Source organism: Scomber japonicus, chromosome 8 (assembly GCF_027409825.1).
Source record: "Scomber japonicus isolate fScoJap1 chromosome 8, fScoJap1.pri, whole genome shotgun sequence".
NCBI classification, from domain to species: domain Eukaryota; kingdom Metazoa; phylum Chordata; class Actinopteri; order Scombriformes; family Scombridae; genus Scomber; species Scomber japonicus.
Window position 1 is genome coordinate 11,834,010 of NC_070585.1, and position 19,541 is coordinate 11,853,550.

At 39.5% G+C, this 19,541-nt stretch overlaps 1 protein-coding gene across 1 annotated transcript; it reads right to left on the reverse strand.

The window, feature by feature from the left end:
- Nucleotides 1-6,341: 6,341 nt before the first annotated feature.
- Nucleotides 6,342-7,463, reverse strand: drd1a (dopamine receptor D1a). The gene has a single exon (XM_053323929.1). It carries the CDS (start codon nt 7,461-7,463, stop codon nt 6,342-6,344), a length of 1,122 nt encoding a protein of 373 aa, XP_053179904.1.
- Nucleotides 7,464-19,541: the final 12,078 nt, after the last annotated feature.

A 19,541-nucleotide genomic window follows, 5' to 3' on the forward strand; every position in this document is an offset into this window, starting at 1 on the left:
AAGGGACAACTATCTCCCTGCATGGCTGTGTCAGTAATCACTCTGTTGCTCCATCTCTGTCAGTTCCTGCTGCTGAAGTTGTGCTCTTAAAGAGATGAGACACATCTGCTCTCCCCCGCAAGCTAGCTGATTAGCATTAGCATCGTCACAATTCACCCATGGGGCATCCTACCAGCATAAGCATTAACATTGGCATCATTAATAGCATGATCTCTACTCAGAGCTGTCCCTGCCAGACAGCACCTCTCTTAAGCTAAGCTGCTGGAGTGGACATCACCCCTGCTGAAAATACTATTCATCAGCAAGCCTCATTTGCACCCGGCTTATTATTCATTGTATAATTTGATCTGCGACACTGACTCTATCTTAGTACTTATTTAACATGCTTCAGTGACGTTTTCTGCTCTGCCTCACTGACAATCTGCGGTGGCCAGAGATGAGGGGGATATGAACAATTATGTGGCCAATATATCAAATCTGTCTTTGTATCTCTAGTGAATTTGATCGGGTTGAATTTAGCACAAGCAGAGGTCAATTTATCGCCCTATTCGATATATCTCCAGCAGAGGTCACTCCATGACACAGTATGACACTGCAAATTGTATCTGTTTATGAAGGATTATATTCTCTGATATTTAGTTCAGCTGATTTTGGCAACAAAACAGGTACTCTGAGATTTTGAAAAAGAACAAAAAAACAACAGAGGACAGAGATTTAAAAAAAGTAGAATAGCATGATTTCTTCCTGCAGCTCATTCTTACTGTACCTTCTGCCTCTGCCCTGAAGGCTGAGATATTAAAGGAAAACACAATTAAATAAGTAAAACAACATAATGAATGCAGATGAATCCATACAGGACAAAGTGGTCACTCAACGGTTTGCTGAGTATGAAAAACCATGTGTATCAAATGCTGTTGCCTTCAGTCATCTCGACCCATGTGAACACCTATTGGAGATTTGGGAGCTACATGTTAGTGCTTTTCACCACAACCGTGAAAACACCAAATGTCAACTGAAGACTGGTGATCATCCATCTAGAAGAGTTTCAGAGACATTGAAACTGATCTGGCAACTCAGATTTACTTAAACACTTTGTCTTGATTTTTTCTTTAATCTGTCACATTTATATTTTTACATGTGGAAAATGAACTGAGAGTCACGGAGTCCGTAGTTGTGTCCTCCCCCTCCTCTCCCACTGTAATAATTCTCCTCTATTCCGTCCTCTCTCTCTCTCTCTCTCTCTCTCTCTCTCTCTCTCTCTCTCTCTCTCTCTCTCTCTCTCTCTCTCTGAGGAACCCTCTGTGAATGTCCCATTTCTGCATGTTCCCTTGCTCCTTTCCCAGTGGTGGGGTCAGAGGGCCTGTCCTCTCTGGAGCTAGTCAGAGTGACAAATGGCAACACGGCACTGCCAGCGGCTTACAGCACAATCAGTAAACAGAGTGATGATGGAGGAAGAGAGCAGAGGGGTGTTATAAGAAAGGAAAATGGAGAGCAAGACCAAACAAGGGAGAGGAATGGAGGAGCTTGCCACAAATGTACACTAAAGGTCAAAAGATGCGTAGGCGATCTCCCACGGAAGCTTTAGTATGTTTTTGTTGCTGGATGAAATATTCTTATCTGTGTTTACATACTTTCAAAATGTATTCCACAGTCGACAAAGATTGCCTCTTTCAACCGTGAAATGAACACATTTCTTCTAGATGAGTGTGTGTGTGTGTGTTGCTGTAGTGTGTGTCCTCCTTTTGTTGATTGCCTCCCGGTCTATCAGTCCAAAATGTATACGTAGCATCTGTTGACCTCACCAAGGAGACCAGACACCATGAAACAGAATGGCAGCAATTTTCAACATGCAGAATGCATTCATGTCTGTCAGCATGTGACTGTGTTGACGCATTTTGGTTAGAGTCACCAACACGCTCGCTCTCAATTATGCTTATCTTGGTGTCGTGTGAAGTATTAAAAATGCATTAGGCTCCAGCGCAATTATGATGGCTCTGCTAGTTGTGAATAATACATACTTAATAGAGAGTAATACAGGTTATTGCAAACTGTCTAATTGCATTTTAATTCCCTAAGATGCTGCCTGAACAGAGAGGCTGTCAAGGAAATCATTAACTACATTAAAAATGTTGTTAACATTCAAATGGTCAGGTGTGCCTGTCTATAAGCTAACAACAACAAGGGACCATGGGAGATACTTTATTATCGATGTACCAGCAGTTAGACTTTGGTGATACATGTGGGTTATCTCATATTTACAGAGCATCCTTCAAGTCTTTTTTTTTTTTTTAAGTTGCCATTGCTTGATACTTACATAAGATGCTGTCTCTCTCCTTGCCCCTTTCTTTTGCTCTCCCTGTCTCCGTAAATGATTTCCTCAGGGCCAGTCATTAGCATCATCTGAAGTTGCCACGTCTAACATCACTACTCTGATCTGCCAATCTAAAAAGACACTATCGCTTTGAGAATCTCACAAGCTCCACTGGGAAAAAGACAAAGATAACAAATTGAAACAAATTCTCTGTGTTTGACATTACAGTGACTGTGATGGGAGTTGGAGCAGGTGATAGTAGCACTGCACTGCAATCATACACTCACGCACACACACGCACACACAAGAACACACGCCCTGTCTTGTTGCCACCTCAGCCATCACTCTGAATGATGTCAGTCAAATTAATTGCTGTTCCCTTCCCGTGGCACGCTTGAGGAGGTTTCACAGAGGCAAGGACAGTCCTGGGCCCAGAGAAAGCAGGCTTTAAAGGACAACTCTCTGTGTGTGTGTGTGTGTGTGTGTAAGTGGGTGTGTGCATGGGCATTTATAGGAAAGAGAGAAAGAAAAAGTTATCATCACAGTATTTACAATTTTTCATATTTCTAATCAGCATGAACTTAATTTGATTAAAGGATCTGTCCTCTCAATCTTTTGAGAGCTGCCGTTTAATGAGAGACATTATTCAAAATTTCATCACATCATCTCTTTAAAATGCTCATCGGACAGCACACTGCAACTAATACTGGGATTCATCTAATTCTGATTTTCATGGTTATGAAAGACCAGGCACATCTACGGAGATACGCAATAGCTTTAATGAACAAAATCTTAATACCAAATCAACTTAGATTGTGGATGAATTTATCATTTAAGAAGTAGCCTGTGTGCTGAGGCAGATCTGGCTCTGTTCAAATCTCATGTCCTTGTCACCGCTCTGCTCTCCCTTCACACTCCAACTGCCTTGATTCCCCCCTACTCCCCATCTGAAATATGAGGGATTGTAAATTCTTTCAGGTGTATTCTTAACAAACACATTTATTAAACCACTGAAAAATAAAAATTCACCTCAATCTCCTACTCTTATAACTCAACACTCATAATTTCACAAAAAAAAGGTTTTTACCTGTTGTTGTAGTCAATCAGTTATTTTAGGGCGAAAAACAACTTTATTACAATGAATGAAAGACAGAATGAATGAAAGTTGATAGTAGGGGTAACGGGGTGCCACAGTGGGTGCTCTGCTATATTCCAGGCTATTCACTACACCAGATTGGGCCTTTCACTTTACTAATGATGGCAATACATCACCAGACTGAAGTGACACATAACCACCAGGGTAATGTGAGAGTGAAATTTTGGATGTGAGACACAGCTGGTCCCAGTAGGTTTTGACCATCAGAATCTGGTGTGAAATGCGCTTCAGGAAGTTTGATGTGTCGAGGTCAAAGCTGTGCAGCCAATCGCCACACCTCTCTTTGCCAAAGAGATGCAGAGACAGAATGTCACTTCTTATTGTACTGTGAAAAAATGAGAGGTTTTCTTTGGCAAAATAAATAATATATATCCTGAGCTTATCCATCTCCCCGACCTTCAGAAACTGTTCTATGTGGGGAGGGGAGTCATTGTGCAACAATACCTGCAAAATATGTCGGTATTGTGTGAGATGTTCCCACATGGCTGAAGCACACACTTCACAACTGTTGGATCTGATGGTTTATTCCGTTATGAATGAACCTCATATCAACCTTCAATGATGTCTGTATATTCTAAAAAGATCTTCTTTTAGCCGAGTACATGCACCTATATCTAACTTGACCCAAGTTAGTACATAAATAAGTACAGTACACCAAATTAGAGTAACTGTTGATGATGATTCCCCCAGACAATGCGTCATTTTAAAGTTGTTTGCAACTGATTCTTATTTTTATAGATTTGGTTATCACTTATGATATAAAGATAATATTGTATTCACAGGTTAAAGGAGGGTTTTTTGCTTGGCTATGAGGGACTATTTCTTGTTCAAGCGCAGTGACTACCTGGAGTGTTGTCATCACTATGAGGGTGCCAGGCACGCCAGGCTGTCAGATCAGAAAGTGTATTTCCCAAAATGTTGAACAATTTCAACTGCTGAGATCTGGTAAGCTTGATGGGACTAGAAAAATTAGATCTGACTGACTGATCAGATCACAGCACAGTCACCCAAACTGTCTTATGTAAACATCCATCACAGTTTATTACAGACGAATTTCCACATTCAAATCTCTTTCCCTACCAAGAATTCGAAATGTGTACAATTTATATATACGTGGGAAATAATATTGGGATATTTGATCTGTAATTATCTGTTTAAATTTCAGTGCATAAGAGCACAAGTCTGGAGGCCAACTTTGCACTCCAGTGATTGGTATTCCTAAAATGCCCTTTCCGTCTGACCTCATTGTGTGCTAGCTGTTGTTTTTATCAGTAAGCAAGACTAAGTGGAGAAAACTAAGAAGCGGTGTTGAATGGTTAATTATGTGACTGCACCATCTGAGAGGTAATGTGAGAAAGCATTTTGGATTAAAAAATCATGGACTGGGGTTAGGTTGTCTCCTGTCTGTAAAATTCAACTGAACTACAGTAATGTTAGCTTGTAACTCAAGCAAGGAAGCAGAGGCACCATGAGTAAATGGAAAAATGTGTTTTCTACAACACATTTTAAGATTGGACTAGGTTTGAATTATTTACAAAGTTACGTGTTAATTCTAATCAGTGTGATCACTTTTTTTAGTGACAGACCTTGTGTGTGAACAGTTTTCTTGTGTTCACATTATTTACATTAGTTACCTAACCAACTGTTAGTTTATTTACAATGGCTCTCATCGTCTGAACACTCGTGTTTCTTGCTCTGTCAGACTTAATTTCAGTGATGACACTGTTTTCCCAGATCTCAGCAGTTACCCTGATTAGTTCAATGTTTTTGTCACCAATATAAATGATGTCTAAAACAATGAAAATAACACCAACGTTTTTGTAAACCAGAATTGTCCTTTAATTATCCAGTTTAAAGAGAAAATTAATACACAACTAATTATAAACCCATATCATCCCATCAATACGCACAATAGTCAAAGACACCAAAAGTCAAGCTAAACCTTTGTTTAGGTCTTTGCCTTTTCAAAAGAGGTCGGTTAGCTTGTTTATGAATACAGGACAAACAAAATAATATGAGATGCTCATCCATGTCACCACCTCAAGTAGTAAAGCAGAAAAATAATTAATGGGGTTGGGTTGTAAAATAATATTTCCAAACCAATATCAATAATAAGATACAATCTGCTGTTTGACAACCTGCACTTTAAATGTCCCTACACCTTTACTTTCATCAGAAATTCAGATCACATTTTTAAGTGTCTTGCTTCTTTTAAAATCACACCAATGGTTTAAGCTTCAATATTAAGTCACTTGTGGATGTATTTTACCTACATGCTCATCAAGGTAGAAACATGATTTGGTTTGACGCTTTACTGCTGGAATCCTTGCAGAGTGCAGGATGTTAACGTAATTTCGTAATGCAACATGTTTCCATTTTGTAGTGTGCATGCTGTGTGCTGCAGTTACACTGTATTTGCAGGAGCATGTTATGACAGTGTTTGTGTTTGCGTACGTGTGTGTGATGGTATTGAAGAGAGCGGTGTCTGACGGCATTAGGGTGTGTGTTGCCCAGTCATGGGATTATCTAACCCATGGGTGTGTCAGCACCGTTGTGCTCCCAGCTCCCTGGCACAACAGCAGAGAGTCTTAATCTCAATCCCCAAATCCTCTCTCCTCATCTAGGCGCTTCCTCCATCTGAAGACAGTGAATCGGCCACATTGAGCATGGCACGCTCACTCTGACAGACTGCACATAGCCAGGCCACTCGTCCAGTACAAACATGGGTACATGTAGGGTCATCATATCCTTCAGTCACATTAAGAGTTAGCACAGAGAGCAGCGTCCATGTTTGAAGTCGATCAGACCGGCCTCAGCAGGAACACTTGGACTCTTAGCATTAAGGATGAGTCAGTACTGTGAGAGAGTCATGAGTCATTTCTTGTTTAGACTGACCGTCTCTATGTTGTGGCCTACTGGATACAGTCTGTGGCAGCCCAGCAGGATGGAAAAGGCCTTGCGGAAATCTGCATTGAAGGCATAGATGATGGGGTTGAGGGAAGAATTAGCCCAGCCGAACCACACAAACACGTCAAACGTGGTAGGGCTGATGCAAGGGAAAGCCTCCCCTCCGCTTGACTGCTCGCAGAAGGGCACCATGCAGTTGAGTATGAAGAATGGCAGCCAACAGCACACAAACACCCCCATGATCACAGAAAGTGTCTTCAGCACCTTGGTCTCCCTCTTGAATGTCATTTTGAAAGAGCTCTCCGACTCTGCGATGCTGGAACTTCCACCCATACTGTCATGTCTGTTCTTGGCGCTTTCAGCCGCTCGTTCCAGGGCAGAGATCCTTCTGATTTGTCTGTGGGCAATGCGGTAGATCTGGGTGTAGGTGGCCACCATGATGGCCACCGGGATGTAAAAGCTTATGAGAGAGGTGGAAATGGCGTAGGTCCTGTTTAGACTTGAGTCACAGTTCTCTGGGCTTTGGTAAGATGTAGTATTTGATTCCACAGAGCCGGAAGACCCAGTGAGAGGGAGGAGAGATGTTTTTGTTTGGGCCTTGTGCCAGTTGAGTTGCACCGGGATAAAGGAAATCAGGACAGATAGCGTCCAGGCCACACTGATCATCACATAGGCTACTCTGGGTGTCATTTTCCTCTCATAGCGAAATGGGCTGGAGATGGCCCAGTAACGGTCCAGGCTTATCACACAAAGGTTCAAAATGGATGCCGTGGAGCACATAATATCAAAGGCCACCCAGGTGTTGCAGAAGGATCCGAACGGCCAGAACCCTGTAATCTCTGTCACCGCCTTCCATGGCATCACCAAGATGGCAACCAAGAGGTCTGACACTGCTAGCGAGATCACAAAAAAGTTGGTTACTTTGGAGCGCAGATGGCGGAACTTGGTCACAGCAGCACAAACAAGCATGTTTCCCAGCAAGGTCGTGAGGATCAGCAGAGAGAGGAAACAGCCAGTTAGGACACGGCTTGATGGAGCCTCATCCAAAAACCCATTGTCGATGACAGTTGTAAAGTTCATGAGATCCATCCCTGAACATGTGGGAGGGGGGGCATTCATTTAAGTCATACTGAGTCCTACATTATATCCACAGGATTACAATCTAGGAAGCTTCTGTTCTCCAGGAATGCAAGAAATCTCCATCATTGTATCTTCTGATAAATGATGAAAGATGGGTTTTTGAAGGCAAACCCTCCCTGGGCCAGACATTAGCCCCCTGACTTTATAAATTGGATTTGACATCATTTGAGCAGCAGTGCTGAAGAGGTAGTGGTGATTTAATTTTCTCAGTGGAGTGGCTGGATGTCTCTCTGCAATTTCATGAATCCTCTGTCTGCTCAGTCTTCAACAACCCTGTGGATTAAAGAAATTAATTAACAGCATTGGATATTAATTTAGGTAATAGTTCCTATCATCAAAGTGCAACATTGTTTACATTTTTATTTTTTATATTCATTATGTAAACTCTGATTATACATAGCCTACCTGTGAATGTCCTATTATGTGTGTCTAATAATCCGATTTTCACACGCATGCCTCTTAGGTTATTACTGTCAAACCCGGATTTTCCCCATGAGTGCATTGTAATTACTAAAGTATGACTCCAATCAAGAGTCATACCTTCCCACGTACATGACCAAATGTTCTATTGTATCTTAAGCATCATTATTTTACTTACAGAGACGCGGTCAGCTTTGGCTTGATATTGTGTGTTGTTGTTTTTTAAAATATATTTCCCATCGCTTCCATAAAAACTTCAGTGCGCAAAGTCCGTCCAAACGGCACCCGGTCTCCATGTCAGATAAAAACAAAACAAATGCTTCGATTGTATCCTCGGTAGCTCGACATAGATGGGTGTTGTTCACGATTAAATAATACACAACATTATCATCACCATCACTGCTCTAGCTGCGTCCTACTGCAGCTTCTGTGCGCGTCTGTGGCCAAATCTCTGCTTCTGTGCGCTCTGGCGGATCAGTTTCACATCGGCGCTCTGACGTTGTCCCATTCAAGAGTAAGTGAAGTAGGAATTTAAGCACGTGACTGTGACCTTTGGTAACCATCCTATACTACCTTATGTACAGTAGCCTAACCCTAACCCTAACCCTGATACAGCAGGTAACGCTACACTTGTCTAGAGTGGCCTCTTATGCAGAAAAGAAATAATTTATGCAGAAATTAAATAACTAATGGTTAAAAGCATCACAGTTCCAAATAAACCAACCCAAATCTGCATTTAAATACCCAGTACCTTCTCTTAATTTGACCTTGTTAAGTCTACACTGTGGTATAGTTGATCTAAAGGAAGATGCAGGTTATAAAACTCAATCAGGACACTAGGCTAAACGGGTCACTGAGGCCACCTAATGGGGAAAGAAAACAACTGCATCTGTAGATGGAGATAAAGGATTTTACTACTGTAAAGGGTTTTAATAAATGAAAGAGAGATTTTCAGAATGACAGTTTAATGTCCAGACAGGAGATTAGATCACAAACACACATTCTTCATCCACCCATGCCACAATTTTCATGTGTATACCAATGTCACCTTCAGCCACAGTCATCATTTCTGTCTGCTCTGACTGATAAATTGTGCAATGCTTGTAAAAGCAAAAAGATATCTGTCAGAATACCACTAGCACCCAGTTGTTTTATTCAGTTCAAGCTGGTATCTTGCATGCAGAGCATCATGGGATGCAGAAACAGTCGTGACATGCCAGCCGTCATCTTACAGTGATGTAAGTACTTCTGACAGGAGGAGAAGGAACAGCTTTTACCCTTTTCCCACACACACATTCACAGTAGAAGTACATTAATAAATAGGTTAAAGCCTCAAGTCCCAAGGAGTGATGCAAATAAGTGAACAACATAAGAATAAACATACTGTCACATACTGTTTGCCATGTGCCATATATTATCTGTCACTCAGTTTTTTAGTCCTTAATACAAATTATATAGCAAAAATCTACTTTGACTTCAGCCTCTCAAATGTGCTTCTCTTTTTTTATTTGTCATATTTGACAGTAATTTGAATATCTTAAAAAAAACTAAATATTTTGAGACAATTTTTGAGGAAATTTTACCGTACATTTTATAATAAAGTAATAATTGTATGGCGTTATATAGAAAACAACATATTCCTTGAAAAAATTACCTGAGGATTGAACTATAATGAAGATAATTGTTTTTTGTGGTACAAAAGGACCATTTTTTTTGGCAAAATCACAGATTGCAAATATCACAGTAAAGCTGTAGTTCACAGGACAGTATTACCGAAACGTGTACAATTTTTAATCAAAAAGGTATCAGACATCAAGATATCAGGCTCATAATAAAGTACAGAGAGAGAGCAGTTAATGAACCACTCATGTTACCATGGATGGATGCAGATGGGGACTTTACCATCTCCAGACACTTTGAGAAATACAGTCATATACTTTATTGCCAAGAATAAGATCAGCATATCGATACTACTCTCATATGTCTGCTTAATATAAGACTGTGAGGCTATACAAAAACTATAAACAGAGCTAGCCTGACTCTGATTTGAAAAGAATAAGCCTACCAGCATCTCGAAAGTGTGTATTTTTCTGCAAATTATATAACATGGAATATGAAAGTGGAATCTTTAGACTGGTTCTCATGTTCATAGTCTTTATGCTAAGCTAAGATAAAGGATTTGTAACTTCATATTTCACTCACAGACATGAGAGTGTTTCCAGGAGGAGATTGTATGTTCATCTCCTTTCTCTGGTCTTTCTCTGTAACTCAGCCTTAGAGTGTTGCCTTGCTGCCAGGACATCAAAGACACAGCAGCCGGGCAGGGTCAAGAGGTCAGAGGTGAGACCAGGGTAGACGAGTGAGTGGAGATGCACTGTGGGCCTACATCAGAGTGTCTCTCCCCACCTGCCTCCTGCTCTGCTAGATTCCTCTGTTCAAAAGTGCAGCTGCTGCTCCTCTAACTCATGTTCCATGTAGTTCAAAAGCTCTCATGCAACACAGAGGCCACTGCTGCATGTACTGAATCACAGCAGGTTAGGTATTCCCAAAAAGCTAATTGTCAAATCCTCTAAATCTTATTCTTATCTTTTTCTAACAGTGTACAGAGTCACTGAGCAATTTTCTGTCTTCTGAAAGAAGTGACGAGGGCAATTAAAGACATCGAAGAGCTGTTAATCAGATTGTGAGAGAAGATAAAATAATCCTCCTGTGCAGACATTTTCCACATAATTTGCCAACCACATATTCTTGTGAAGACTTATATGTCTTTAATTTTTCTAAGATCTACTGACAAAACTCATTGGTGTTTTTATTTGATGTAGTGTGACAGGTACCAAGCCACCCGCAAAACACACTAGTGCTATGAGTAAGGCAGCCGAGAGCAAAACTGGCTGTTTTATGAATCAAAATGTTTGAAAACCTCTGCCCTCTGTCTGCTTCATGTTTGTATGTGAATACATAGCTGTGCATGTTTCAGTCACGCATAGGTCATGTGAGTCTATGTGTATTTTTGCTCTGGCATACAAACATGCCACCTCTTTCTGCTCTCCAGATGGGTAGAATAGATAAGAGAGTCACACTCTTTAGCCTTCTCTTGCTCAGCGCGTCTTTTTTGTCTCTTGCTTTTTAAACAGCGTCATGCTTTCACAGTGCACTTTACACTTTTTAGGTCAAACAGGGGGTGGGGAACTTTGGGCCATTCTCATTTTGTCCCACTTCTTCCTCAAATGTTACCACCCACTACAGCTTTGTAGTCCAATGTATTATTAGCATCTTCTTTTTTCACTACGGTGTGTGTGTGTGTGTGTGTGTGTGTGTGTGTGTGTGCGTGTGCGTGTGTGTGTGTGTGTGTCTGTCAGACACAGCACAACGGGGTTGAAATCATGTGAATACATTCTTAATTGCTGTGATATAAACGTTTTAGCTGTTAAGCAGTAACAGCTAAAGAGGAAATGACAAAAGCTCAAGAAAATTATGAAAGTTGTTAATTTATTTGAATTTGGGAGTCAATTATTGTCAACTGAATGAACATTTGAATATAACTTAAATAAATACATAAATAAATAAATACATGAAAAAATGAAATAAATAGATACACAAATACACAAATATTATCTCCACTAGTTGTAACATTTGCATAAAACTGAAAACAGGTTATATTCTTCATCTTTTCTTTGTGTTTAGTTTCTTGAGGTAATTAATGTATGGGAAAAATGGTCCCCTCGTCCTACGGGAATCGTTGGTCATGCAGTGTTCGTGGTCCTTCTAGAAGAGGAACAAAGTGAGTTTAGGTATCTGGATATCTACTACTGATGCAGCAGTCATGTAGTTAACAGCAAGAACTAAGTATGTGTTAAGATGTCACATATGTCGGCTCACCTGTTTATGATCATATTTGAGATCCTTAAGGTTGTCCTTAAGTTGCTTGAGGATATACTTGCTGCCTTCATGTACAGTCACATTGTCCAGAAGGTGCATCAGGTACTTGGTAAAGACATCCACACAGACAGACTGCAATGGAAAGGGGACAGGGCCTTGTTAGCCTTCTGCATCAAACACAAAGCTGTCATCGGCTCAACCGAACTGTTCAAATGTCAATGGTGAAAAGATGCAATACTTACTGTATTTCTCAACATATACTGCTTTGGTATGTACAATGAGAACCCCTATAAGGACAGAAGAATTATGTAATTAATGTATTAAGCACAGAAAGACTTTTTTGACTGAGATTATGATATTAACAGCCACTGAGAGTAGGCCTCAGAGACATATCATCATACTTATTTGATCAATTAAACATTTTATTTCTCCACAAAGTGTGAAATGTCTGCATTGTAAATTTTACAACATGCAAAAGATTATAGCTCGCAACATGAGCTGTCTTCAGTTACAACAGTCCTGTAAAGTGTGACATGAATAGTTACAAAATTTATACCTGTTGAATCTACAGTATGACAAAAGTCAACAAATACTAATCTGGACTTACGGGTTACTAACAGTAGATAACCAGTAGTCTGCAGATAACAGGCTGATGTCTTGTCAAGAAACCTGAACAGCAGGAGAGTTTTGTGCTCTATCTGTACTGAAACTGATAATGTCTCTGTTCTAGTTGGAGCACGTAGTCCTGACAGTCCATAGCTGCATGAGATGACCTGTGTTTTTGAATATACATCATACATGATTTTCAGAACTTCATGCCCAACACAGTTGAACAAAAATAATAAAACACCTACAGAACATGCAAAGTTATTATGTCTCCATCATGTATTCGTTTTCCTGCATTTTGCAAAGGATCAATAAAATCCTGAATTGACCCCAAAGTTGAAATACTTCCTTTGGCCTCAACACAGAGCCACCAAATAATGTGAAATAAGTGCCTTATACTTACAGCTGTAACATTGAGTTTTTGTTCTTGGTAGAGTCCGTGGAGACTGTGCAGGTCTTCTATCAGCTCCTTGTTCAAGGTAAAGGGTTTGTTACTAGAGCAGACGTGCAGAGCAACAAGAGCTACAAGGGCAAACGCGATTTTAACCATACTGCAGCAACTGTCTTTCTCACTTCCTTTAGAGCTTCGTTTTGTTTTCTTAAGTGTGACAACTGATGTGATCACTATCTGCTTATAGGTTTATATACAAGTTAGACAGGAAAATGTCATTACGTAACTTCCATTACAGCATCTTTTTGAATTTTTGAGGCTGGGGGTTGTCCATGCGTCATATTGCTTACACATAGAATCACACGCATATATATTTTTAATGTCTTTTTAAAATATTGAAATGATCTTTATGTTGTTTTTAAAACAAACATCTTTATTTGTATACTTTTTAAAACTCCTTTAAAATATCTTAAACATTTTATTTTTATCCTTTTTAAACATTTTTAAAATATCTTAAACACTTTATTGTTATCCTTTTTAAACATTTTAAACATTTTATTTATTTACTTTAACATCTTGTGTTGTAGGAACTATATCTATACCGTGTCTAGCTCATGCCAAAAAAGACAATTGACAGTTTTGTGACTTATGGAAGAGAAGTCGTTTATTCTGCACAGAATAAAAGAGACTGACTTGCACACACCCAAGTGAACGTTATATATAAACATAAGCAGAGCTACAGAAGTCAAAACACACACCAGGGTCTGTTGTTTTCCACAACCTCAACTTGCTTGTCACCTCATTCTCCCTTATCATACTCTACTCCCAAAACTTGTCCTTGGTCTCCTGCACCCTCACACCACATTCTTGCTCTTTAGCTGACTCTCTGCACATACTCTCTGCCTCTAACTCTTTCACAGAAAATGACCTTTGCTAATTGACCTCTGCAATACTATATAATCCCCCTTCTGGGGGTTTGAACAGCAACTATTAACCAACCATTGCACGTAAGTGTGAAAACCCAGTCAAGCCATCATCAATTCACATTAAACAATATTTCACTTGTTAACTTGCTGGGAAAGAACCTCACGGCCCCCTTTAATTATGGCTCCTCTCTCTCATTGGGTGACCATGGTGTTCCGTGTGCAATGGTTAGACAAAGATACATATGATTAACATAAAATAATCAGTTATAAATGTGATGGCAAAACGCACAAAAAGCACTTGCTTGCGTTGTGCAGTTATGTATAAATCAGTACATATTAAATTCAGAATACATTGAGAATACTATAGGAATATATGTCATAAAATTGTGTGCTAAACCCAAACTACTACTTATTGTTACTCAAGCTAAATCATAATATAATCAAAAATATAAATCAACCTTACCGAAAATACACTTCAAGATACGTAATGGCTGCAAATGTAAAATGATTCAATTCAAAACTCAACCCATCTGCCTGTGTACTGAACGCATTATGCTGCACTAACATATGAAATCTAGGAGTTATATTTGATCAGGATATGTCCATTAACTCCCACATTTAACACATTTCAAGGATTGCTACACCTACTCAATATTACAAAAAAATCAGACACTTCCTGTCTCAAAATGATGCTGAAAAACTTGACCATGAATTTGTTACTTCTAAGCTGGATTCTTGAAATTAATATTAATATCTTTAAAAACTCACCAGCTGGTTCAGAATGCATCCGCACTTGTAGCTTTGCTGCATTGGCTTCCTGTAACATCCAGAATAGTATTTAAAATCCCTTGTTGGGTCAGGCTCCATTATACCTTAAAGACCTCAGACCTCAACCTATTTGCACACTGCAGTCGCAGAATGTCGTTCTTGTGGTGCCTAAAGTCTGCTAAAGTAGATAAGTAGGCAATCCCCCCCCCCTCGCCCCTCCCCGATCAGGCTCTTGTGGAACAATTCAAATTCAGTTCCTTTTGATAAAACTTTGGGGCCCGGTCGACTTCCCGTCATGCACTGATTGCACTGATCAACTCTTTCCTCTCTATTAATACATTCACTCATTAAAACTTCCTCCCCGGAGCTCCTGACTGCAGTCAACATTCTTATTATTTTCAATGTTGATTGATTGTTTTATCACTGTGCCTCTCTTTCCTCTCTCCCTCTTCTCCCTTTCTCTCTCTCTCCCTCTACTCCAAGGCATGCCCACCTAGAGCCTGGACATCCTCTTCTCCTGAGTCACTAGCCTGAATGTGAGTCAGTACTTCAGGATAGACTACAAAGTTACTCACGTACAAATCCATCAATGGACATACGCCTCCCTATGTGCAGGAACTGTTCATACCACACCCTAACACTAACCCTGACTCTTTGGAAAAAGGTCTAAAAACCTTTCTGTTCAGGAAGGCCTTTTCATCTTAACTGTTATTATTATTTTCTTCATGTTGTGTGTTCATGTTTTGAGTGTCACTATGAATGAAAAGTGTAAAAATGTCTAAATGTATTATTGTAATTATTAAACCTGTAAATTAAAAGGCAATTCAATACAATAGCCGCATCTTGCCATTTTGCCGTTTATATTGTTGAGTTTTCAAGGTCAGGTTTAGCAGTATTCTATTGTGTTATATTGTATAGTACAGTACATTTCCTGTGAATAAATGATTTAAATAAGAATAAATGAACATATGAGCGGTTCAGATCTCTCAAAAGGTTGCTATACTTGCTTTCTTGTTCACCAGTTAGAGCCAGAGGTGATCCCAATAATAACACTGGGAGATCTTACTGCAAATATTCCAATCATTTTTATTTTATGGATAATATAAAGATCACTAATGACACCCGTCCACATTTCAACTGTGAAAAAAGTCAAGTGTGACGTGTCTTAGACCAGAGGAACTTCGATTAAAAGGAAGTATGTTCTTGAAGGAAAGCCCGCTACACCACTACAAAAAATTTTGGCAGACAAAAATAGTCACTAATTATCATATTACAGCACTATTTTTTGTACAGTCATAGTTTCAATGTAATTTTGGCCATGGCCAGTGAATTAATTGCACTGATGATTCATTTTGTACTTTTTTTGTTTATTTTCACAACATAGTTTCTAAAGACGTGGAGTAGAAGGGAGATTTGAGGAGATCCTCGACAGACTGGTTGCCTGTAATAACACAACAGTATAATTAATATTGGATGTTTAATTGGGAAACAATATGCTCAATGTCCGATCAACAATGATTGTATGAATGAATATATTTAATCATTTATAATGTTTTTTTTAAATGTACTACAGCATACATTGTAACTTGTTTGTTTGACATGTTCTGTATTTTATCATAATCACAGGTCAACATCAAGATAAGAGTTGTGGTGATAATGTACAAAGAGCAGGTAGGACTCAAGTTGATCTGTTGTTACGTTGACAGAATTCAATTCACACCTAAACTTAATTCTATACCAGCTAATCACAGGGCATGACATACACATAGTGCCATCAATTGATGGATGAGGATGATGGGCTTTACCTGAGCCTCAGTGAATCCTGAAACTAAACAGAAACTACTTTAGGTATGAAGCCATTATCATAATCTCATCAAAAGAAGCCTGTTGCTACTCTGCTGTGTGCCATTTTTGTTGTTTGTATGTCTGTCTTCCTAGTATTTGTCTCTGACAGGGTCATGTTAGATAAGACCGGAACTTGACAAACAATGTAAAGGAGAATGACAACCATGTGACCATGATATTCTCCTTGACATGTAATTATCTCAGCTTCTGGATAGGGCCTCAGCCTCCACATAATTCCTGTCTGATATGTGCTGGACTTCAGTGTCATATGGCTGCCACATAAAACCCCAGCTGAACACAAGCAATAGCATACTGCAACTTGGCCAGAATAGCTTAAAGGATATGGTCACATATCACAGTGAGTAACTTTATATAGCACCTTTCAAGAGCAGAGATGTCACAAAGTGCTTCACAAGAGAAGTAAAGCATAAACACACAGACATAAATAGCTTTTTTTTAAATTACGCAAAGGCATGTCTAAATAAATTGGTCTTACGCTGTTTTTTAAAGGTGTCCATAGATCTGAAGTTCTGGGTAGAGATGTTTAGTAGCCAAAACCCCAAAAGCAAAATCTCCTTTAGTTTCAAGCCTAGTTTACGGAGCAACCAGCATACCCTGATCAGAACCCTGCTGATGACATACAGTAGGGCTGCAGTAGATCTCTAATGTAGACAGGCAGCTCTGAATTTGGGAGGCAGTGAAGAGCATTCACAATTGGTGATACATGAGACCTTTTAGAGGACCTGGTCAAGACTTTCGTGGCAGTATTTCAGACCACCATCTAGGGATGGGAAAAGGAAGTTACAATGAGGAAGTTGAAAAGGAAGTTGACGTAAACCTCAAAATGCCTCATGGACAACACTTAAACAACATGTCAACATATCTCTTATCTTTTTTTCAGTAAAACCACCACCAAGTTAGCCTCTATGAACCACTCAACCTGATTTGCTTTGTCTCACTGTACGTAACCAGTGTAGCTGATCCTAATTAGTGAATATTGTTGGTAACCAGGCTAAACCAGTTATATCTGATAAAGACAGCCCAGATGTTGGCAGGCTAACCCTAACCCTGACCAATTTAATTTATTAACATGAATAACTTGTGAATTAGTTTAAATTAATTTTGACATTCAAGACAGTATATGACATACTCGTATTTACTTTCTATGGAAATAAGCAACTACTTGTTGCTGTGGAAGATTAAGGTAAATACATAAAAAGACAAGTTGCCTGCAGTAATATACTAAATTCATGTTACCTATAGTGTCTTTTTAGTTTAGCTGTACTTCCTTGATGACTCATACTGCCTTTCATGTGGAATGAAGTTGCACACAGTTAGAGAATGTCATCAAGGAAAGCTACTGTGGTTCTGTTGTCTTAACACCATCAGTGAATGAAGTGGAAGCAGATGAGTGTGCAGACTGAGAGGAAGAGACTGAACTCTTCTCTGCACAGCAGGGGAATCTTTGTATGCGGAATAAGCACTAACAGTGGAAATGCGAAAATGTCAAATATGCACATGCATGTGTTTTTATGTTGTATCATTAGTTGATAGTCCACTCTCAGACTTTATAACGTGTAAGCCAGCTGGTCAGAAATATCAGCCTTAAATTAATTGTGGACAGATAAGATGATGGACCCCTGGGGCCCCCTATCCTAGATAGGCACAATTGATGAAGACGTTATGACATCAAAGTGAAGATGTTTTGCAGAAAGACTTTTGATTAAAGCTTTTTACTCTCTGGCAGAAAATAGGCATATTGCACACAGGCACTGGTTTCAGAGCCCTTAACCTTTGAGGCCTGTTCAGTTATCCATTCATAGCAACAGATGTAAACTAACTATAATGCTTACACAATGCTAGTTAACGATAACAAGTGACTGACCAGCTGTTACAAACTGACAATGATGATGATGATGATGATAACGACTATGATGATGATGATGATGATGATGATGATGATGATGATGATGATGCCAGTAGATGTTCTGCTCATATGGAAATGTTTCACGCACTTCTCCCATGTGCGTTAGAAAAGTCCAAAGGTGGTTAAATTTGCAATAATTAGCTCAGTGCAAGCTCATGGAAAAATGAATGTGAATAACCTATACATTATAGTTTTGCAAGTGGGTGAAGCTGAGACTGCTGAGTTGGAGTGCGGAAAGTTTGGTCAAGTCATGAAAGATGGTGATTGATAAAACATGAATCTTACATTTCCGTTGAGAGAACATTTAATCTTGAGGTTGCTACCAACTAACTTGTTCTTTTGATTTCTGCATCTTAAAGACCTGAAAGTCTAGAACAGCACATAAGCAAAAACATGATTCCTGTAAGGTCTGCTTCACATCTAATCTGCTGTGTCATTGCAAGTGTTATTAAAGGTATGAATACTTTGATGTCAATATACTGTCACTGACAAACCAATGATTGGTATGTGTGTGCGTGTGCGTGTGTGTGTGTGTGTGTGTGTGTGTGTGTGTGTGTGTGTGTGTGTGTGTCTGTGTGTTTGTGTGTGTCTTTCTATCTTTGATCCAATTTTCATTTAGTTGTGATGGTTAAGGGGCAAGGTCAACAGTGGTAAAAGAATAGTTTCATAATGGTGTGAGGCAAACTTTAAGTGCATTTGGTAATTGATGATGCACGATGAACGAGGCGTCCTTTTATGGAGAAATAGAAGTGAAAGCCACATGGTGTTACCTTGCTTGCTTACTACAGCTCCCATGAGGCTTTGAAAGCACACCATCAGCTAGACTTGTGGGATAAGCTGTTGTTGGATGCCAACAAAATGAGAAAAATAACAGCTGTTTCTCTCAGTAGCCAATCTAAACCTGGATTGTGCCCAGGGGCCCATGATCAGATTCCAGTTCTGGACATTACCCATCACCTACAAAATTTAGGTCTCTAATATAGAATTTATGGAGTGCTCCTGTCATGATTCAAGTTGTGGCAGTTCTCCTGGTTTAAAGAGATAAATGAAATTGAAATGCTCAATAACAGTCGGAAATACTTTTTAAATTACCTTTGAAACCTTGATTGAAGTAATCAGAAACAATACGAAACAATCCACATGCCTAGGACCATGCCTCTGCCCAATGCCTCTGCCCAATGCCCGGTTGGCATTTTACTCGACCCCAGACTTCATCCCTGCAGTTAGTGGGCCAGCAGGGTGGCCGCTCCACGCTGCTTCTTTGG

What these genes read in the sequence shown, in the direction of transcription:
- drd1a (XM_053323929.1), bottom strand. Translation starts at nt 7,463, where the DNA reads ATGGATCTCATGAACTTTACAACTGTCATCGACAATGGGTTTTTGGAT.